At 41.1% G+C, this 23277-nt stretch overlaps 1 protein-coding gene across 1 annotated transcript in view; it reads right to left on the bottom strand.

Moving 5' to 3' along the window:
* Positions 1–23277, bottom strand: part of TRMT2B (tRNA methyltransferase 2 homolog B) — a 37644-nt gene that overhangs the window by 14232 nt on the left and 135 nt on the right. The window contains 6 exon segments of the mRNA XM_060086454.1: positions 12740–12810; positions 14649–14748; positions 17014–17068; positions 17769–17948; positions 21801–21820; positions 21929–22201. Of these exon segments, the coding sequence (XP_059942437.1) occupies positions 12740–12810; positions 14649–14748; positions 17014–17068; positions 17769–17948; positions 21801–21820; positions 21929–22201 (699 nt within the window).

Below are 23277 nucleotides of genomic sequence, written 5' to 3'. Positions count from 1 at the left end.
TAGGACTTAGAGTTGATGCTGGAATGTGTTAAGAATTTTGGGCTGTTGGAATGGGGGTGAATGTATTTTCCATGTGAGAAGAACATGAATTTTGGGGGTCCAGAGGAGAGTGTTATGGGCTGAACTGTGTCCCCCTAGGATTCATACATTGAAGTCCTAACCCCTAGTACTTCAAAATGTGACTGTGTTTGGAAATAGAGCCTTTAAATAGGTGATTAGTTAAAATGAGGCAGTTAAGGTGGGCTCTAATCCAATCTGACTGTTGTCCTTATAAGAAGAGGAAATTTGGATACACAGAAACATCAGGGATGCACAGGTGCACAGAGGAAAGCCCACATGAGGACACCGCAGAAAGGCAGCCATCTGCAAGCCAAGGAGAGAGGCCTCCGAAGAAACCAAACCTGCTGACACCCTGATCTTGGACTTCCATCCTCCAGGACTGTGAGAAAATAAGTTTATGTTGTTTAAGCCACCCAGTCTTTGGGATTTTGTTATGGCAGTGCTAGCAAACTAATGCAGTGATATAAGAAACATGATCACTGCCCTGCAACCTTACTGAGGGATCCTATCCATGAGAGCCCAAAAAGTATGCTCCAGGAAGGCTCAGAGTTGTATCCTGAGTCTAGCACATAACCAGTGCTCAATAATTATTATTGAAAGGAGGTATGAAAGAACAGCAAAGGTATCTGTGTGAAGAATCTCAGCTTATTGTGTACACAATGTGGAATACAATAATCATCCATTTCTGTGAATTCCTCCTGGCAGCAATTCCTAATACACTACTAAGCTGCTATAATTCCATTCTTGCTTATAACTTCCTGATGTAAGCCCATTGTTTCTGTATTTCTTCATATAACCAGGTGCCAACTAGCTTAGTTGGATCCTTCATCTTCCCCTGGTAAATACAGGTCAAAAGCAATCCTGATTCAGTGTTGAGATATCAAAAATCCTTAAAGCCAAACTTCAAACACAAGCCAGTTGCTGCCACAACAGGACACACTATCTGATTTACTAAGTCCTCTTGTTTTCATAATGCATGGGTTCTGGATCCACTGTATTTTCACACAAACCCAAAATAGTGCATGGAAGGGAGAGTTACACCAAAAAACAGTGCCACTTGAGAGGGTAAAAATCAATTAAGGGTGCACTTGACCACTTCTGCTATAATTTCATATAAATGCAACATAAGATGCTTAACTATACTTATACTGAACATATTTTTCCAAATTTTGAAGTTGGTGATTTAAAGAAAGACTGGTTCAACAGTTGTTTACTTGCTGGTTGGAAAGGAATGTTTTCTGGAAGAAGATTCAAATGTCTTTGAGGTCCTAGAAGGATGGGAACTGAAAAACTGAGTCTGACCTGGAAGATAATGGGTAAGTAAATATGAAATACGGCTTCTCCACTGTATGAGCCAAGGCTTTGGTTTCTTCTTTTACAAAATAGAGCCTGAAACTCCTATTCTTACATGGGAATGCCTAAGCATCATATTGCAATATACAGTTGACCCTTGAACAACATGGGTTTGAACTGTGTGGGTCCACTTACATGTGGATTTTTTTCAATAAATACGTACTACATTACTACACAATCTGTGGTTGGTTGAATCTGGGGTTGGTTGAACTCGAGACATGGAACCGCAGATACGGGAAAACCAAGGATATGGAGGGCCAACTACAGAGTTATAGGTGCATTTTCAACTGTGCAGAGGGTCAGCGCCCCAACCCCCATGTTGTTCAAGGGTCAACTGTATCAGTGTATCAAATCAACACACTGTATACCCTAAACTTACACAATGTTGCCTGTCAATTATACCTCAATAAAATAAAATTTTTAAAAAGAGTGAAAGGGCCTTCTGGTTAAAATAAGACTATTCCTCTTAAAAATCCTACTAAAATGAAATAAAGGAATAAAAAAGACATAAACGTATTTAAACTCATTGATCCACCAATTCTCCCTTCTCTCTCTCTTGCATCATTGTCCTCCCTCACTACTGGATCATTCCCATCAATACACAAGCATGTTCTTCTAACTCTCCCAACTTTAAAAAGAAAAGTAACCTTCTCGAACCCACTTTCCCCTCCAGCCACTGTTCCATTTATCCGCTCCTCTTTGTAGCAAAGCTCCTCAAAAGAACTGTCTATATTCACTGCCTCCCATTCCTCTCCTTCTATTCACCCACTCAAATCAGGTCCCCACCACTCCACCCAAAAAGCTCCCATTATGGTCACTAACGACCTCCGTGTCATGCAGTTCAAAGGTCAATTCACACTCCTCATCTTATTTGACCTACCAGCAGCACTGGCACAGCTGATGAGCCCCTCCTCCTCAGTTCGCTGTCTTCACTAGGCTTTCAGGATCCCACACTCTCCTGGTTTCCTCTGACCTCACTGGCTGCCCCTTCTCAGTCATCTTTACTGGTTCCTCTTCTCCTCCCAGACATCTTAAAATGGGAATGCCCCTGGGCTCAGTCCATGTTCCTATTCTCTTTCTATCTACTCTCACTCCCTTGGTCATCTCTTCCAGTCTCATGATTTTAAATAACATCTACATGTTAACAACTCCAAGACTTCTAATTCTTGAACCTCATCCTAACAGATCCAACTACCTATTTAACATATCCACTCAGATGCCTAATAGGTATCTCAATGCAACATGTCCAATATTGAGCTACTAACCTCCCCCTACTCAAATCTGCTCTGCCACAGCTTTTTCCATTTCCGTAGATAGTAACTCCATTGTTCCACTTTCTCCTCCCAAGAACCTAGAGCCATTTTCACTCCTCTCTTTCTCTTATACCTTTCACCCAATCAATCAAGAAATCCTGCAGTCCTGTCTTCAAGATATATCCACCTCCACTGCTCCTCCCACTGGGCTATATCATCTCACATCTGGATTACCACATGAACCTCCTAACTAGTCTCTCCCTGCTTCTACCTTTCCCTACAACAATCCATACACAATACAATAGCCAGAGTGATCCTGTTTAAAACCTAAATCATATCATGAGATGCCCGCCCCCCAATCAAAACCTCCAATAGCTCAGAATAAAAGCCAAAGTCCCAACAATGACCTCTGAGGCACTACACGATCTGGTCCCCATTAACTATCTTACCTCTTCTCCTATTACTCTTCTGAGTCTACCTTCAATTCCTCCAGAAAGCATGCCATACTCCTACCTTAGGGCCTTTGCCATGGCTGTTCTCTTTGCCTAGAATGCTCTTCCCTCAGACCTCCACATGGCTGACACCCTCATTTCCTTTAAGTCTTAATTCCAAAGTTTCTCAACCTTGGCACTATTGTCAATTCTGTGTTGTGGGGGGCTTTCCTGTGCACTGCAGGATGTTTAACAGCATCCTTGGCCTCTACTCACTAGACAGATACCAGTAGCACCATCCAACCATCCCCCAGTGGTGACAACCAAAAATGTCTCCAACGTTGCTAAATGTCCCCTGTAGGGCAAAACTAATCCCAGTTGAGAACTACTGCTTTATTCAAATATCACCTTCTCAATGAAGCCTACCTTGATCCCATTTAAAATTACAACCCGCATTTCTCCCAAACTTATGACTTCTCATCCTCCTTATCCTGCTGTATTTTTCCCATGGCATTTGTCTTAGTCTGTTTGGACTGCTAAAACAAAAGTACCATAAACTGGGTGACTTATAAACAACAAAAATTCCTCAGTTCCAGAGACTGGGAAATCCAAAATCAAGGTTCCGGCAGATTCAGTGTCTGGTGACAGCTTCCTCAATGACGGCTGCTGTCTTTTCACTGGAACCTCACATGGCAGAATGGACAAGCTAGGGGCTTCCCTGATGGCGCAGTGGTTAAGAATCTGCCTGCCAATGCAGGGGACACGGGTTTGAGCCCTGGTCCGGGAAGATCCCACATGCCACGGAGCAACTAAGCCCATGCACCACAACTACTGAGCCTGTGCTCAAGAGCCCGTGAGCCACAACTACTGAGTCCATGTGCCACAACTACTGAAGCCTGCATGCCTAGAACCCGTGCTCTGCAACAAGAGAAGCCACCACAATGAGAAGCCCACGCACCACAACCAAGAGTAGCCCCCACTCACCACAACTACACAAAGCCCGCGCACAGCAATGACCCAACACAGCCAAAAAAATTTAAACAAACAAACAAACAAACAAATAAATAAATGAAAAGAATGGACAAGCTAGTTCTCTGGGCCCTCTTTTATAATGGCACTAATCCTAATCATGAGGGCTCCACTCTCATGACTTAAGCACCGCCCAAAGGCCCCAACCTCTTAATACTATTACCTTGGGGGTGAGGATTTCAACATATGAAATTTGGAGGGACAGAAACATTCAGACCAGCACTGCACTTATCACCTTCTAACATATTATATAATTTACTTTATTATGTTTTTTTTAAATCTGTCTCCCCCCACTAAAATATAAGTTCCACAAGGGAAGGGATATTTTCTTCATTATTGTATCCTAAGCACCTAGAATAGTGCCTGGCATTTGTAGGTACTCAATTGTACTTGTTGAATGAATAAATGAAAGAAAGAACAGAGATAATGGAAGAGAAGACAACAAGAGCAAACCAGATAAAAGGCTGGAATGGCAACTGACTTAGCAAGATGAAGGAAGCTACATCCGGAATGCTTACAAAGGGGGATCAGATGAGAGGTAAGGCTTATCTGCTCCACACAAGCCTGGAAAGGCTCAAACTTGAAGTGCAAGGAGACAGAGATGGGATAAATTACAGGGTTAAAAACAGGGTTTGGTTGAAAGTCGGGACATAAAACTGGTAAACAACCTCATCCTACTAAAAACCTCTATCCTTCTGTAGCAGGAGGTTGGGGATTTTTTTCCCCTTAGGAAAAAATGAAAACACAAATACCAGGAAATACCAGGCGGAGTGGTGGCACAGGGGTGGAAACAGGAAGATTCAATGTAAATTCTCTCAAGAAACCGAATAGTCCCAGAGTAATGATCTCCCAAGAGAGAGATATGGGCCCCCACCCACAAGCACCAGCGGTGAAGCCAAGAATCAACAAACCCACTCAAGCTGAATTGACAATCAATTTAAAGCCTCATGCTTAAACATGAACAGTCAGGCAACTACCACCAGCTATTTGATTAAAGCCTTCATTGCAAAAGACAATACCCAAAACAAACAGGGGAAAAAAATCCCTGAAGGAAGCAGACAATTCAAAAAACAGGAAAAAAAAGGCAAAAGCAAGATTAAAAATATATATATATATATGTGTATATATATATATTACATTATTTAAAAAAAAGAAGATGCTATACAAAAGGAACAATCAGAGAACAAGCAAAAACTTTTGAAAATTAAAAGGTGGTAGAAAAAAGTCAACAAAAATGTTGGCATTTATTTCAAGAAAATTTCACAAAAAGAAGAACAAAAGGGAAAAAGATGGAAAGTAGAAGAGGAATGAGTAGCAGATTACAGAATCAATTCATGAAGTCCAAAATCCAAATAATAGGAGGTATAGAGAGAAGAAAGAAAATGAGAGGAAGGAAGTAATTAAAGAAATAATACATCACACCAGTCAGAATGGCCATCATCAAAAAGTCTAGAAATACTATATATAAAATAGATAACTAATGAGAATGTACTGTATAGCACAGGGAACTTTACTCAATGCTCTGTGGTGACCTAAATGGGAAGGAAATCTAAAAAAGAGTGGATATATATATATATATATATATGTATAACTGAATCACTTTGCTGTACAGCAGAAACTAATACAACTTTGTAAAGCAACTATACTCCAATTTAAAAAAAAAGTCTACAAATAATAAATGGCGGAGAGGGTGTGGAGAAAAGGGAACCCTCCTACAGTGTCAGTGGGAATGTAAATTGGTGCAGCCACTATGGAGAACAGTATGGAGGTTCCTTAAAAGACTAAAAATAGAGTTGCCATATGATCCAGCAATCCCACTCCTGGGCAGATATCTGGAGAAAACTCTAATTTGAAAAGATACATGCACCCCAATATTCATAGGAGCACTATTTACAATAGCCAAGACAAGGAAGCAACATAAATGTCCATCGACAGAGGAACGAATAAAGAAGATGTGGTACATATATACAATGAAATATTACTCAGCCATAAAAAGAATGAAATAATGCCATTTGCAGTAACCCATAGATGGGCCTAGAGATTATCATACTAAGTGAAGTAAGTCAGACAGAGAAAGATAAATATCATATGATATCACCTATATGTGGAATCTAAAACAATGATACAAATGAACTTATTTACCAAACAGAGGGCGTCCCTGGTGGCGCAGTGGTTAAGAATCTGCCTGCCAGTGCAAGGGACATGGGTTCGAGCCCTGGCCTGGGAAGATCCCACATGCCGCGGAGCAACTAAGCCCGTGCACCACAACTACTGAGCCTGAGCTTTAGAGCCCACAAACCACAACCACTGAGCCCATGTGCCACAACTACTGAAGCCTGCATGCCTAGAGCCCACGCTCCACGACAAGAGAAGCCACAACAATGAGAAGACTGTGCACCACAACAAAGAGTAGCCCCCACTCACTGCAACTAGAGAAAGCCCACGCACAGCAATGAAGACCCAACACAGCCAGCCATACATACATACATACATACATACATACATAAATAAAACAGAAACAGACTCACAGATATAGAAACAAACTTATGGCTACCAAAGGGGAAGGGGCAGGGGAGGGATAAATTAGGATTTTGGGATTAACATATACACACTACTATATATAAACTAGAGAAACAACAAGGATCTACTGTATGGCACTGGGAAGTATATTCAACATCTTATAATAACCTATAATGGAAAAGAATCTGATAAAGAATATATATATATATATATATATAACTGAATCAGTTTGCCGTACACATGAAACTAACACAACATTGTAAATCAACTATACTTCAATTAAAAAAATAAAAATAGGGAATTCCCTGGTGGTCCAGTGGTAAGGACTTGGCACTTTCAGTGCAGGGGCCCAGGTTCAGTCCCTGGTTGGGGAACTAAGATCCCACAAGCCACGTGGCATGGCCAAAAATATAAAAATAAAAAATAAATTAAAAAAATAATAATACAGGAAAATTTCCCATGTCTGAAAGTATTAGTTTCCAGCTTGACAAGGACTAGAAAGTGCCCATCACAATGAATGAAAGAAGGGCCACATGGTCATGAAGTTTCATGGACAGAGATTCCCTAAAAGCTTCTAGAGAAAAAAAGAGGGGAGAGATTATCTACAAAGGAATAGGACTTAAAGTAGCATCCAGACTTACACAATATTAGCAGCCAGATGACAATGAAACCATGTCTTCAAATTTATAAAGGCAAATGATTCAAACCTAGAATTTGAAATCTAGAAATACTCTCAGTCATATGTCAGGAAAGAACTAAGACATTTACAGACATGCAAAGACTCAAAGTTTACTCGTAGGCACCCTTCCTCAGGAAGCTAATGGAGGTTGTATCCCAGCTAAATGAGGATGTAAACCAGAAAAAGGAAGACAGGGGATCTGAGAAACGGGGAAAGACAGAAGAACAGCAAAAGGAGTCCCAAGATAACAGCTAGGCAGAAGGCCTCAGGAGCCTAGGATGGAGACTCCAGAAAAAAGGTCTTCAGGGAAAATACTAAACTCAAGTTTTTGACCATATGGAGAATATTGATGAATGTCTGACAGAGTTCTTAGAGCACTCAGAAAAAAAATTAGCAATAGGTTCATAGAAAATTAAGCCAATGAGAAAATGAGGTAATTATTCAAGCCAATAAAAACTAAAAGTTATAAAATCCATCATATTACATAGGACTAAGCAGTTATTTTTTAAAAAAATGAAGCATACAGAAGAAACTAACACACCATTGTAAAGCAATTATACTCCAATAAAGATGTTAAAAAATGATCAAAGGATTGATCCAAGAAGAAGATATAACAACTGTAAATATTTTAAAAAATGAAGCATATTATTATGTGGAAAAAAAGGTACAGAACTGTGTCCATATTAAGCTACCTTTTAGCTAAGAAAAGGGGAGATACAAATATGTTTCCATTTTTTAAAATAAATATAAGTGAATAAAAATGTTACCCATAGAAGGAGGAAGGGAAGTGGGCAGAGGGGACAGAAGTAAAAGCTAGACCTCTTTAAGTACACCTTTATGGGACTTCCCTGGAGGTCCAGTGGTTAAGACTCTGCACTTCCACTGCAGGGGGGGCGGGTTCAATCCCTGGTCAGGGAACTAAGATCCTGCATGTGGCGCAACCAAAAAACAAAACAAAAAGAAAATACACCTTTATTTTGTAGATATGACTTTGAAACCATGTAAGTATCTTACAAAATTATAAAACAAAAATGTAATCAAAAGGAAAAAGAAAAAAATCAATCCCTAAAATTATAAAGCAAGAAGAATGAAGGAAAAAAAAGAATCCATGTATCATGTCAAGTTGGTGATGTAATTACAAAGAGATGAATTCCTTCAGAGCCACAATAATTGGACAAAAAGAACTGGACAGAAATCTTGAGCTCTTTTCAGTAATCATTTGTTAGTAATAATACTAGTATTGTTGTTCTGAAATTATATGTAAAGAGTAGGATAGAATAAATAAGTACAGCTGACCCTTGAACAACACGGGTTTGAACTGCACAGGTCCACTTATATGAAGATATTTTTCACTAAACGTGTACTACAGTACTACACGACGCATGGCTGATTGAATCCACAGATGTGGAACCACAGATACGAAGTGGATTTTCGACTGCACGGGGGTTGGTGCCCTTAACCATGGCCTTGTTCAAGGGTCCACTGTAAGTATGCTAATGTTGTCAGGACTAAAGTTTTAATGGTAAAAGACAAGAGATAAAAATATAAAGTCAAAGGATTTAAGTAAAAACTCTATAATTTTTAATTTGATTTGGACATATTACTGTGAACTCATGATATATTTTCTTTTAAAAAATATTTCCTAGCTCTGTCCACTAAAAAGGCACTGAAATATGACCAACTCAGTATAAATAAGCACGCAGCTAGAACCCTGCCATTTCCCACTAAAAGAGACAAGGATTCCTTAAAGAAACGGCTGATTCCAGCTCCCAGACATAAAATGGACTAGATGTGCTAGAAATATCTTATCATTCCAGAACTATCACGGCCATCTAGGTCTCACAGCGAATTTAAAGAGGTTCCAGTTAGCCCAAAATGCAGCAATTGGAGTACCAAAAAACCCCTAGTATCTGCAGTAGATTGAAACATATCAAGTATGTTAAAAATCTATGAGTTGGGCTTCCCTGGTGGCGCAGTGGTTGAGAGTCTGCCTGCCGATGCAAGGGACACGGCTTCATGCCCTAGTCCAGGAGGATCCCACATGCTGTGGAGCGGCTGGGCCCGTGAGCCATGGCCGCTGAGCCTGCACATCTGGAGCCTGTGCTCCGCAGCGGGAGAGGCCGCAACGGTGAGAGGCCCACGTGCCGCAAAAGAAAAAAAAAACACAAAACTATGAGTTCCTAATGATACCAAAACAAACACATTAACTGATCATCTTTTGAGGAAGGCGAAAGAACCAAGGATTCATCCTGCCTTACCTGTAAGAGTACCTTAGAGTAACCAAAGGGTTGATAGGGAAAAGTTATTTCTAGAAGAATTCCAGCTAATAAATGATAGATTTAGAACATAACTGCATTGCAACCCCCCCCCCCCGAAATAAGAGATCTAAGCACTGATCACTAATGACAGCTAAACCATTAAGCGAAAAGCTGACAGGGAACTTTTCAATGAGTGGATCAGACTGATGACACCTGAATCTGCTGTTCAATGTTAACATCACCAAAAAAGAGAGCCCATTAGACATCTACATATAAAAACATTCTTGCCAAAAATCAAACCTGAATCTGACCAACGCTCTAGATCTACCAGCTTAGAAGAAATACAGGGGATAGAGGAAGAACATTCAATGATATCAAGGGGATTCGATCAGCAAAATCCAGAATGGGAGAATCTCCAGAGGAAAACAAACCAGTTTGTTCAAAAAGTAAATTGCAGGGACAAAAAAATTAATAGGGAGGGGTACTTACAAATTAAGAGGCTAAAGAGACATGTTAATCAAATGCAATGTATATACCTTGTTTGAATCCTGATTTGAACAAGCCAACTATATCAATTAAGCTTTTAATGAGATAAAACAGTGCCAAATCTGAACATTTACTAGGTAGTTGATGATATTATGGGATAAATGTTTATTTGAAGGTGTGACAATGGTATGAAACTATGTTAAAAAATTAAGTCCTTTCTGTTAAAACTCATGCTGTGGTATTTATATCTTATATGATATAATGTCTGGAATTTGCCTCAAACAAATCCAAAGGGGCTGGTGGAAAGTGGGTGAGAGTATAGTGAAAGCAAGATGGGCCATGTGTTGATAGTTACTGAAGCTGGGTAATGGGTACATGGGGTTTGTTATACCATCTATACTTTTATACGTTTGTAATTTTCCACAACATAAAATGAAAGAAAAAAAACAAGTACAATAAAGGAAACAAAATCTTAGTACATCTACTTGGCTCAGGAGTGAATATCTACAGTCATAACAATACAGATGCTAAATATCAGTGAGACCGGTTGGTTGGACTGGAGTGGTGATGATGGTGGTGGAAATAGAAAGAAAAGGGTAGAGTCAAAGTATTTTTAGAAAGGAAAACTGAATGAAATAAATAAGAAAAAAAAAGAAAAGAAAACTGAAAGGACGTGGAGATTTATTATATGTGGCTGAGGAGGAAGTGGTAGGATTAAGACAGAGGAGTCTAAGAGGACATATGTTTCTAGTACATGTTGCTACCATTTACTAAGGTGAGAAAAAAAGGGCACATTTGGAAAGGGAAGAGGGTAAATTTAGTTCAGGGCAATGGTTCTCAACAGGAGACGATTGTGCCCCACAAGAGATATCTGGAGGCATTTTTGGTTGTCACAACTCACGGCCTCTAGGGGCAGAGGCCACGGATGCTGCTAAACATCCTCCAGCGCACCTAATAGCCCCACACAATAAATAATCATCCAACCCAAAATGTTAATAGTGTGAAGGTTGAAAAATCTGGATCTGGGCCAATGCTGATTTGAAGAGCTCTACAGGAAAACTAGGCGAGGATGTTCAGTAGCCTTTGGAACCCCACCTCCTGAAGCTCAAGATGGAGCTGGTATGCAAATATAAGTTTAGGAGTTGTCAATTTACAGGTGGTCATCCCAATCATCAGCTACAGTGGTGTGCAATCTCCCATGAATATATTCAAAAAGAAGGCCAAGCACAGAGTCCTGGAGGACACCAACACTTATCGTGGGAAAGAAAGGGAGAAAAAGATCCCATGAGAATGACTAAGAAGTGGCCAGTGAAATAGGAGGAAAACCATCAGAGAATGGTATCACAGAAACCAAACAAAGACAGTGTTCCCAAGGAGGAAAATAAGAATAATAAGTGGTACCAAAGGCAGAGAAAAGTTGAGTAAGTTAGGGGCAGAAAGTTTCCATTTAATTTGGCAAAACGGAGCTCACTGATGACTTTGGCAAGATTAATTTCTAGGAATTGTTGGGGGCAGAAGCAAGAACCATCAGATTTTTTTTATTGAATATGTTTATGAACTGAAAGAAAAGAGCCAATAGAGATGGAGAAAAATAGGTAAAGAAACGGGAGAAAGAGGGAATGTAAAAAAGGAATAAGGGAACTGGGGAGAGAGATGAGTCCAAGATAGTGTTTCAGGGAAGAAGAATAGCCTTGGACAGGTAGAAGACTAACAGCATTTCACTGAGATAGGAGGGAAAGGAGGGGTAAGATTTCAGGGAAATTGGTAGATGGTAGGGGAAGCAGCTAAGGGAATTCTCATCTGTTGGTCTTAATTTTCCAGTGAAGAACCAGGCACAGCCATCTGTCAAGAGCAAGGGTAAAGGTGATGGGATAGGAAATTCGAGGAGAGGTAAGAGTTTGGAATAGTCACTGAAGACAATAGGAGAAGAAGCTGACAAGGGTCATGTAGGAAGATTTCTGGAGAATGATCCTATGATGGGAGCTGTGTTCTAGCCAGGAAATCTTTGAGGTCAAGATGTGTCCTATGAGAAGGCACCACCCAAGTGTCAGACAGCTGAATCATTAGGAGGATGGGTGCTGTAAGTATAAACAGGGAACAAGTATGTCAGTTGGAAGTCCTGTTTCTTTTGCTTTTTTAAGTTCCAGGAGGGCAGGCACCATGTTTGTTTGAGTCACCACTGGATCCCCAGGACCTAGTCCAGTGCCTGACACATAGTAGGTACTCAATAAATAGTGGGTGCATGAAATAGAGGGATACTAAAATGTCTCAGAGGCCAATCTAATGATGTAGATGCCTTACGCCCACTCCCACATCTCTCATGATATGTTTCAACCTTGTTCTGCTGAAAACACTAGCCTTCCAAATACAGACACCTGCCATTTTCTATCCTGCCCTAATCAGTATCTCTCTGTCCTAAATTTCCCTTGTATTCAATTCCTTGGATGCTTGACATTTGCAATAATGGATGCAGTTCTCTCTCCTCCTCTCCACCCTCTCTGAAATGAAACACTAGCAATGTTCTCTCCACCATTAAGAAGTACACTTTCAGAACAGAACCCCTCTTCCCCTGTAGCACTAGAAGAGCTCTATTATTAAAATTTCAGGCATGCTGCTGTTATAGACTACAATGCCTGGGGTCATCTTCAACCAGCCTTTGTTCCTTACTACCTGTGCCACTTGACTGTGTTTCTTGGGGATGTTTTTCAGATGGTTAGACAGTACACAGACTATGTTCCTGTCTATGGAAGGAAAAAGAATTTGAATTACATGGTTTTCTTCCTAAAAGATTATTTAGAATAAAATGTCTAGCAACTCAAATCCCCTAATCCAAAGAGGCATATGCAAATACGAAGAAGCAAAGTACCTATTTCATGCTCAAGGCCATTTTTCAGAGAAAACCTGTTTCCTGGTCCGGACATTAAAAAGCTTATTCTTAATGGAGCTAGTCCACAATATTTTCTCTCATGCCACAAATGTGCGATATGATAATGTCTGCTTTCTGTTCAGATTTTAAGAGGGAAGTAAAATATAATGGGTTTTGTTTTTCTGTTAGTGAATAACAGAACACTGATGTCATACACTCATTTAATTCAGCACACAGGGGAAAAAAAGAAACCCAAGTGCCTACCCTAATGAACTGTAGTTTAAGGCATATGGATATTAAACACTGTGACCAATATAAAATGATGGTGTTTCAAGTGGATTTATTGAAAATGGTAAGTCCAGGAATGGAATCTGGGAATGGATACTGGAATTAAGTCTCAGAAATATGCCACTGTGATTTCTCTCACCAGCACTCACCTCCCCTACCAGTTCTTTTAAGGCAGATTTATCACAGAAAGCTCTTAATTTTCAGGGATATGGGGATGTGAAATAGAAAGGGCATGTCTCTAATAAGCAGGAGACTGCTCCCAGTACAGAAAGTAACATAAAATGATAGCGATGATGATGATGACGATGTTGACAACAATGATGATAATGAGAGAGCAGCAGCAGCAGCGTCAAAATTTATGAAGTGCTTACTAGGTCTCAGGCATATGGCTTTTAGAGGAAGAAAGCTGGGGGGGCGGGGAGGTTGATTCCTAGCACTATAATACAATGACTACTCACCAAAAAGTATCCCCAATTAACCTTATTTTTTAATGCTTTTTTTTTTTTTTTTTTTTTTTTTTTTGTGGTATGCGGGCCTCTCACTGTTGTGGCCTCCCCCGTTGCGGAGCACAGGCTCCGGATGCGCAGGCCCAGCGGCCATGGCTCACGGGCCCAGCCGCTCCGCGGCATATGGGATCCTCCCAGACCGGGGCACGAACCCGTATCCCCTGCATCGGCAGGCGGACTCTCAACCACTGCGCCACCAGGGAGGCCCTAATGCTTTTTTAAAATTGAAGTATAGTTGATTTACAATGTTGTGTTACTTTCAGGTGTACAGCACAGTGATTCAGTTTTATATGTATATATATACATATATATATATATATTCTTTTTTAGATTCTTTTCCTTTATAGGTTATTACAAAATATTGAGTATAGTTCCCTGTGCTATACAGTAGGCCCTTGTTGGTCATCTGTTTTATATATAGTAGTGTGTATATGTTAATCCCAAACTCCTAATTTATCCCTCCCCCACTTTCCCCTTTGGTAACCATAAGTTTGTTTTCTATGCCTGTGGGTCTATTTCTGGTTTGCAAGTAAGTTCATTTGTATCATTTTTTTTTGATTCCACATATAAACGATATGATATTTGTTTTTCTCTGTCTGGCTTACCTCACTTAATATGATAATCTCTAGGTCCACATTGCTGCAAATGGCATTATTTCATTTTTCGTAGCTGAGTAATATTCCACTGTGTGTGCGCGCGCGTGTGCGTGTGTGTGTGTGTGTATATATATATATATATATCACATCTCCAATTAATCTTCTGATCACGCTCTGCATCAAAGGCTTCCAATTCAACCTTCTCCTTTAAAGCCACCATATTTCCCACTCCTCTCCACTCCAACAGACACTGTTCTCTGCACCCTCCCCTTTCCTCTCAGTTTTTGGTTTGTTATTTCTACTAGTCACAGCCTTTGACTGACCTCTCCAAGTTCCCAGGTAGTACCCCCCAGTCTTTGGATTGCCATCTGGACCTCAGTTCACAGAGAAGGTGGACTTATTTCGGTAGCCATTGATGACAGGCTGGAGAAGGCAGAAGGACAGGAGAGGGACAACAGGTCAAATAAAACCAAGGAGGACAATACAAAGAATGAAAGAATGTTCTCTGGATGAGAAAAAATAAATGATGCTTGCTTGGAAGGTATGGCATAGGTGAAATTCCATGACTGAGAAGATCAAACTACTCCATAGACACTCCATAGGAGAAAGGAGTTCCAATCTTGCCGTAAAGCAGGAGTCAGAAAACTTTTTCAGTAAATGGCCAGACAGTACATCATTTTAGGCTTTGCAGGCCATATGGTCCCTGTCACAACTATTCAACTCTGCCACTGTAGTGCAAAAGTAGCCATAGACAATCCATAAACAAGTGAGCTCAGCTGTGTTCCAATAAAACTTTATTTACAAAGTCAAGCAGCAGAGCAGATTTGGCCTCAGGGCCACAGTTTGCCAACCTCTGCCACAGATTAAATTCTGCCTTTCTGCGGCCTCATTAGAAGTTTTCCAAAGTCTGGAATCTTTCTAAGGAGGCAGTAGCATACTGGTTGAGAAAGTGGGCTCTGCATCAGATCAACGGGAGTGTAAACCTTAGCTCTGGCACTTTCTAGATGTGTGTCCTTGGTCGAATCACTTAATCTCTCTGAGCCTCAAGTATTCATCTGTAAAATGACACTGTCTATCCCTCAGTGTGACTGTAAATAGTAAACAAGACAATGATACATGTTACTCACTTAGCATAGGGCCTGGTCCCCAGCAAATGCCTGGTTAAGTATTGGCTGATAGTATTAGCTATTAAGGAGACTGGGTAGATAAAGGATAGGGAAGTAGGGATTTACAGAAGGTATAATAGGATGGAGAAAGTAACAGAGCCCCTCAGATCTGGGTGCAGCTGTTGTCACATTGACTCCATTGAGCATTTGTAGGTAAGATTCTAGTCTCTGTAAAATTTTCTTCTGAGCTTAGAATTTCACCTGCAAAAGAAGATAAGCAGTGAAACAAAAGACTTCTGCAGTATCACCTCAAAGAACAGAAAACAAACAGGATAAGAGAAGGTTGTCTCACGGATTCTTGGGTCACGGTCTCAGCAGATAAGGAACTCAGAATGATGGAACAGCAACAGACCTAATGAGGTACTGGGAAAAGGTCAAGTGAGCTCTTGTGTAAGCTCACCATTTCAACTGACCTTTCAGACTGAACATTCCAGCTATATGTTAGTGCTGTCCAGTAGAACTTGCTGTGATAATGGAAATGTTCTCTATTGGTGTTATGTTCTATGTAATATGGCAGCCTACACTAGCTACAGGTGGCTACTGAGCACTTGAAATGTGACTCATGTGACTGAGGAAATGAATTTTTAATTTTATTTCATTTTAATTAACAGTCGGCTCTGCTATCACGTGACACAAGCATTCCTAAAGCATACTACGCAAAATTACTCAAAAGAAATCACAGGGCTCATGGGAAAATGGGGTTGGGCACACACGTTCCAAAAATTTATCAGTAACACACACAAAAAAGGTAGGAAATTAATAAACACAGCAAAGTTTTGCCCATGTTAAATGGTTAAGCAATGTATAAACACTACAATAATTACCCTGACAAAGACCTGAAACTTGCTTGTGGAAGTGGCTGTCTACTTACGAGTTATCATGAGGTGGTGAAAGGAGGGTTATGGGGGTGGAACAGAAAGTTCTCACAGCAGATGTGAATGGGTGTGGCTCATACCACACTCAGTGATCTGAGGGAGCTGGGAGATGTGTGAGGTGTGTGTGGGTGTTCATTTTATAAATTCTTACCCAGCTCAGTTTGGCTGGGTACGGATCCCCTTTCATCTCATGTTTCTTGTGGACAAAATCACTCCTAAGCAAACATGAAATCTGCATTTTGTTCAAATTGTTCCCTAATACATCAATCTTTTGGAACAAATTTTCATTTTCAAAACAAGCATTAGAGGAGAATTGACCGTATTTAAATTTAAATAGCCACATGTAGCTAGTGGCTACCGTGTTGGAAAGTGCAGCTATATATGAAGCAGCAAGAGCACTTGCTACTCACACACACAGAGCTTTAAGAATAACCCCCAAAAAAAGCAAGGAAGAAAGGAAACAGGCATTCAGATATAAGGCTCTAGAGTTTGGAAGACATGACTGGCCTAAAGTGAAAATTTCAGACTCATTAGCAAATTGAGTTTAAGGACACGTTGGGGCATCTGGGTAGACCTGTCCAGCCAAGCTTCCTACAAGTCTAGCACCTGGTAGAATGGAGGAGTGAAGACTTAAGCTGGGTACCTACCTTGAGCTGTTCTTCATGGCTCAGCCTCCAGAGTGGCGTCACAACATCAGCCAGCCTTGAATAAAATAATCCAGACACCTCATTCATTATCTAAATATGTACTGAGCACCTACTACGCATAAGTACTTCCTGTCACCATTTGCTCTGGCATTTTACTTATCATTCAGAAGACCTAACTCTCAGGCCCCTGGGGAAATGGACTCTGGGAGAAGAGCCCATTTTGGTGCTGTCTACTTAACAAAGCCGAACAGATGGGCAAACCTAATATAAGAAAAATCCAGATTTATCAGGAGGTAATTAATCATATTACAAAAAGGCTTCACTGTTGGGTTCCTTTAAATAGCTCACCTCCCTAACACTTTTAAAATATAATTTGATTTAGAAAATACAGTTGTTGCATAAAATGAGGTATATTTGTGTTTGCATGGCTGCGGTGGGACTACTCATTTCTAATTCATCTCATCTCTAAGTCCCTGGTTTTCAGTATACCTGTCCTGGACCTTCTGAGACACAAGGTCCCAGTTTAATATTCTCTTTCTGCCAAAAACACACATAAAGGCAAGGAGAACATTTTCTGCAATCACAAAGCATTTCCACCAACATTCCTTAGATGTCTTAAGTTTGCCCTGGGTATCCTACCTGAGGTGCCCCCCTGAATCCCTGCAAATGCCACACTGTACGTCAGGCATACAGAATTTCAGTAGGCCCAGAGATTCAGATTTGTTAAGGGGAAGGGATATCACCCATGGCCTTACCTTTCCTGCCAGGAATCATCTAGTGGTCCAAGATGTCTTGGTTTCTTCTGACTTTTCTGTCTTCTTTGACACTTCTTGGCTATCATGTAGGTGAAGTTTCCCTTACATGCTGAGTCCAGAAAGAGTTGTGACCAACCTGGAGGTTTTCTGGCACACCAGGGGAGCAAATAATAATAGCATCTACCTTATAGAGTGGTTGCAAGAGTTAAATAAGGGATAATAAAAAGCACTTAGCACGGTGCTGGGAAAACTGGACAGCTACATGAAAAAGAATGAAATTAGAACACTCCCTAGCACCATACACAAAAATAAACTCAAAATGGATTAAAGACTTAAATGTAAGGCCAGACACTAAAACTCTTAGAGGAAAACATAGGCAGAACACTCTGTGACATAAATCACAGCAAGATCCCTTTTGACCCACCTCCTAGAAAAATGGAAATAAAAAACAAAAAACAAAAATAAACAAATGCGACCTAATGAAACGTAAAAGCTTTTGCACAGCAAAGGAAACCATAAACAAGATGAAAAGACAACCCTCAGAATAGGAGAAAATATTTGCAAACAAAGCAAATGATAGAGGATTAATCTCCAAAATATACAAGCAGCTCATGCAGCTCAATATCAAAAAAACAAACAACCCAATCCAAAAATGGGCAGAAGACCTAAACAGACATTTCTCCAGAGAAGATATACAGATTGCCAACAAACACATGAAAGAATGCTCAACAGCACTAATCCTTAGAGAAACGCAAATCAAAACTACAATGAGGTATCACCTCACACCAGTCAGAATGGCCATCATCAAAAAATCTACAAACAATAAATGCTGGAGAGGGTGTGGAGAAAAGGGAACCCTCTTGCACTGCTGGTGGGAATGTAAATTGATACAGCCACTATGGAGAACAGTACGGAGGTTCCTTAAAAAACTAAAAATGGAACTACCATATGATCCAGCAATCCCACTACTGGGCATATACCCTGAGAAAACCATAATTCAAAAAGAGACATGTACCACAATGTTCACTGCAGCTCTATTTACAATAGCCAGGATGTCGAAGCAACCTAAGTGTCCATCAACAGATGAATGGATAAAGAAGATGTGGCACATATATACAATGGAATACTACTAAGCCATAAAAAGAAACGAAATTGAGTTATTTGTAGTGAGGTGGATGGACCTAGAGTCTGTCATACAGAGTGAAGTAAGTCAGAAAGAGAAAGACAAATACTGTATGCTAACACATATATATGGAATCTAAAAAAAAATTGGTTCTGAAGAGGCTAGGGGCAGGATAGGAATAAAGACACAGATGTAGAGAATGGACTTGAGCCCACGGGGAGGGGGAAGGGTAAGCTGGGACAAAGTGAGAGAGTGGCATGGACATAATATACACTACCAAATGTAAAACAGATAGCTAGTGGGAAGCAGCCACATAGCACACACAGAGAGATCAGCTCAGTGCTTTGTGATCACCTAGAGGGGTGGGATAGGGAGGGTGGGAGGAAGACGAAAGAGGGAGGAGAAATGGGGATATATGTATATGTATAGCTGATCCACTTTGTTATAAAGCAGAAACTAACACACCATTGTGAAGCAATTACACTCCAATAAAGATGTTAAAAAAAAAGCACTCAGCAGATTAAAGAGACATGATGTTTGTAAAGCTCTGAGCAGTGTCCAGTGCCTGGGAAAAACTCAGTACATGTTAATTACAACTGTCATGATGTTTAAAGACAGTATGGGACTGAACGGGGGTGGCAATATTAAAGGAAGGGAGCAAGGGGAAGGAATAGTGGGAGTAACTATGAGTTAAAAGCTGAAGAGTTAGAACAGGTGAAGGGTCTCACTTTGGAAAGAGGAAGGAACCCCTCTTCCTCCAACACAGGACTCTCTATTGTTGCCTATTTACCTAATGGTGCCTGATCATTGATGTTTAACTATTTTGAGTACCCAGGACACATGAATGGACTTGGCCAGACACCTCACCGATCTGCCATGAAATTACCTTTTTGCCCTTGCCCTCTACCTTGGATTTCATCCCAATGTTAAGTCGTACCTTAATTCATAATGAAATACATTTCAAGTCCAATGTATGGAATAGGTTTATTAACAAAGATTCTTCCATGGACTCAATGCAACCAAAAATAAATAAATAAATAAATTTATTTTAAAAATTAAAAAGATTCTTCCATGGCTCCCTCTATTACTGTGAAATTAGTATGCATGATCACTACATAATTTAGAGGATGCTGACATGGGTGCTGTAATATTTAGCCCATACAGTATTTTGTATGTTTACAAAGTACTAAAGAAAGTAACTGTCATAGCTTGGAAGCATTCTGAGCATTTCAAATTTCTAACAGAATAAATTTAAGCTGGCCTAGAGTTCAGGTGTTAACAATAACACACTCCACCCAGCTCCCAGGAAGGGACAAGTCATTAAGAACATGGGCTCTGGGGCCATGTTCTAATCCCAAAAGCAGCTGTTCAACATGTGTCACTGCCCTGCCTCAGGCTCTGATTCGAGGTGTGTCACTTGACTTCTTTGCACCTCAATGTGTCCAACCTGTAAACCTGGCGAGATATAATAATGCATGCGAGTGCTGTGAGCGTAAGAACAATTATGTGAAAACTTAAAACAACACACACACGCAAACTCTCCTAACCTCAGTGCCTGCTGGAGTGTGGTGAACTTAAGGCCCTCTCAGGACCACCTGTTAATGCTACCAAATGTGTGACTTGTGGTAGACCTTTTTCCAAGGTGAGACAAATGTGTATATTTGATATAAGGAAAAGCAAAACCAGAGAAAGGAATGAGCCAAGGGGCAGGAGACAAAGAATAAAGAATGGTATGGAGAGAGGCACTGAGGAGGCCCACACTACAGGGGGAGAGAGTGGTGCTCTTCCAGGAAAGGGGCCCTGTCCCTCCAGCTGGCAGGGAAGGAAGAAGGAAACTGCAGGCCCACTGGGGGTTGGCAGAGGGGCAGGGGAGCTGAGGAATTTGAGTACAGCTATCTCTATCCCATGATATTTAGACTTTTTGTGAGTGTGGGCCCTCTCCCTGGTGACTGCCACTATGACTGTGCTCCACTTACCCTGTACCCCTTGTCCTTCTACATTTCTCCAAATGGTCAGATATAGTCTACAATAGGATTCTACTATTTCAGGGTGCCAACCAGACATCTCTCCTGGTAAAGAGCCTCTCATCATACTTAGTAATTTCTCAAGTGAAATATAGTTTTCAAGGCAGTACACTAATACCAGTCAAAGTGAGTTATATTTTGTTTTTATAGTGTTTCCTGTTTTAAATAAATGCTTGGGTTAAAAAAAAAAAGAATGTGACAACTGCTCTATTTCTGCCTCAGGAATTGATCAGAAAGAGACCCAAGGTCCAGAGCTGCCAGAGAGCAAGGTATACTAACTCTCTAGGGCTGAATAGCTAACCAGCCTGAAATACTCAGAGAGGTTCAAAGCAGAGACTACGTAGTAGGTTTAATCGTCACAGAGTCAAGGATCTCCTTGGAGCAAATGTTCACCCACGGAAAAGGATCCTGCTTACACTCTCCGTTCACCCTTCTTGCAGCTGGCCTGGCCCCAGACATGGTTCCTGACTAAACCAGACGGACAGATGGGTACTGCTACGTCCTGACTGCAGCCCACGTGCAGTCAGGTCCTTCCTTCCCCCACCAGACCCCCTTCACCAGCCCTTCCATCCCTCTCTTCTTTGGGCAAGTTCTGCCCACCGTGTTTGTAAGAAGGGTAACGAGGAAGAGACACTAGGAGAGGCTACCACTGAACTTGGGCGGGCTGCAGGGCCGGAAGAGCCGGCAAGGGGAAGCAGGGGGAGGTCAGAACACAGGCGGACGCAGAGCTCGATGGAACCACATGCAGCCAGCGTCCGGTCGTCCCCTCCCCTACCTCGCCTGCCTTCCCAACTCCCCGCCCAGGGCGCGGCTTGGCGCAGTAAGCAGTTTTCTCTACTGCAAGGAATAAATCGGGTTTTCGGACACTCCACATACCCCTCTTACCTTCGTAACCTACAAATCTTCTTACAAACCGGAGGCGGTTAACCACAAAATCAGCTAAGGGCCCGCATCGCAGCAGCTGGGAAGAGTCACTTTCTGGTGCGTCCAGCGCCTCTACTCCCGGGACAGACGCGACGGGACGCTGGGCTCCCCCTGGGCGCTGGCTGGCCCGACACCGTGCAGCTTGTCTCGAGAGCCCTTCCCCCGACTTTGTCCGGGCGCTTCTCTAGAAATCTGCTGAAGCACTCCTTGCGCAAAGGCCCGGCGCCTTCCCCACCCCCGCGACCGCCCCGCGCGACCGCCCCGCGCGACCGCCCCGCGCGACGACCCCGCCCCCTGCCTGCTCTCCTCACCCTCCCATTGGTGGATCTGGATAAATCTCCTAAATCACTTAGAAATTCGCACTACTGTAGCGTAAACTGCGCTACCTCTATAGGGGTAGCCTACAACCAAAAGAATAGTTTTCTAATGGTAGAATTGCAGGCATCAGATCCATAATGGATTGGAAGATTGGGAGATGAAGAGCGGGGTAGCTTCCTCAAATCGCAGCGCTGAAGGATGCACACGTATGTGCTGTAAAAAAAAAAGTTTATTCTGTTACTTTAACAGAATAAAATTTACAGCAAAGTGAATCTACATTTTATGACGCTAGATTTCTATGCTTAATAGTAATTGGGCTTAGATGGAAAGCACTTTATAGTCAACATTTCAGTTATTTATTCAAAGCATAATATGCCTATTATGTGCAAGGCAATGCATTAACCCTATTGAGTACAGCAGTAAGTTAAACAAGGACCAGTAACTCACATAACAACAAACATTGTCAGCCTGACCAAGGTTCAAAGCACAGATCTGCCACTTATAAGCTGTGTGAATTTGGGCCAGTTACTTAATTGCTCAGTGCCTCATTTTTCTCATCTGAAAAAATATCCGTAACAATTGTACCTACCTCACTGGGTTTTGATAAAGATTAAAGAAGTTAATGCATGCAAAGTGCTTAGAACAGAGCAAGCACACACTCAATAAATGTTAGCTATTATCATTCAAAAATAATTGTATATACTGTGTGTATATACACACATGTGCATATATACCTTTTTTTAAAAAAAGATCTTTATACGATGTGTAAAATAAAATAAGCTACAAGGTTATATTGTACAACACAGGGAATACGCCCAATATTTTATAATAACTTTAAATGGAGTATAATCTATAAGTGTTTTGAATCACTATGTTGTACACCTGAAACTAATAGAGTATTATAATCAACTATACCCTAATGAAAAAAAATTTTAATCCACTAAAAAAAAAGAAAAGAAGAGAGATCTTTGCTTCCCATTCTAAAGACTTGAGCAGGTAAGTGCTTGACTCAGATTGTGGCCTTCCTAACTGCTCTAATGGCTCTTGAGCAAAATTGGAGTGCAAACCACTGCTTCAGGTTTCTAGGCCTGCACTGGGCTAGCAAGTGAAACCAGGCCAG

This window comes from Mesoplodon densirostris, chromosome X (assembly GCF_025265405.1).
Source record: "Mesoplodon densirostris isolate mMesDen1 chromosome X, mMesDen1 primary haplotype, whole genome shotgun sequence".
In the NCBI taxonomy this organism is placed as follows: domain Eukaryota; kingdom Metazoa; phylum Chordata; class Mammalia; order Artiodactyla; family Ziphiidae; genus Mesoplodon; species Mesoplodon densirostris.
This window is presented reverse-complemented; position numbering and strand designations above follow the sequence as displayed.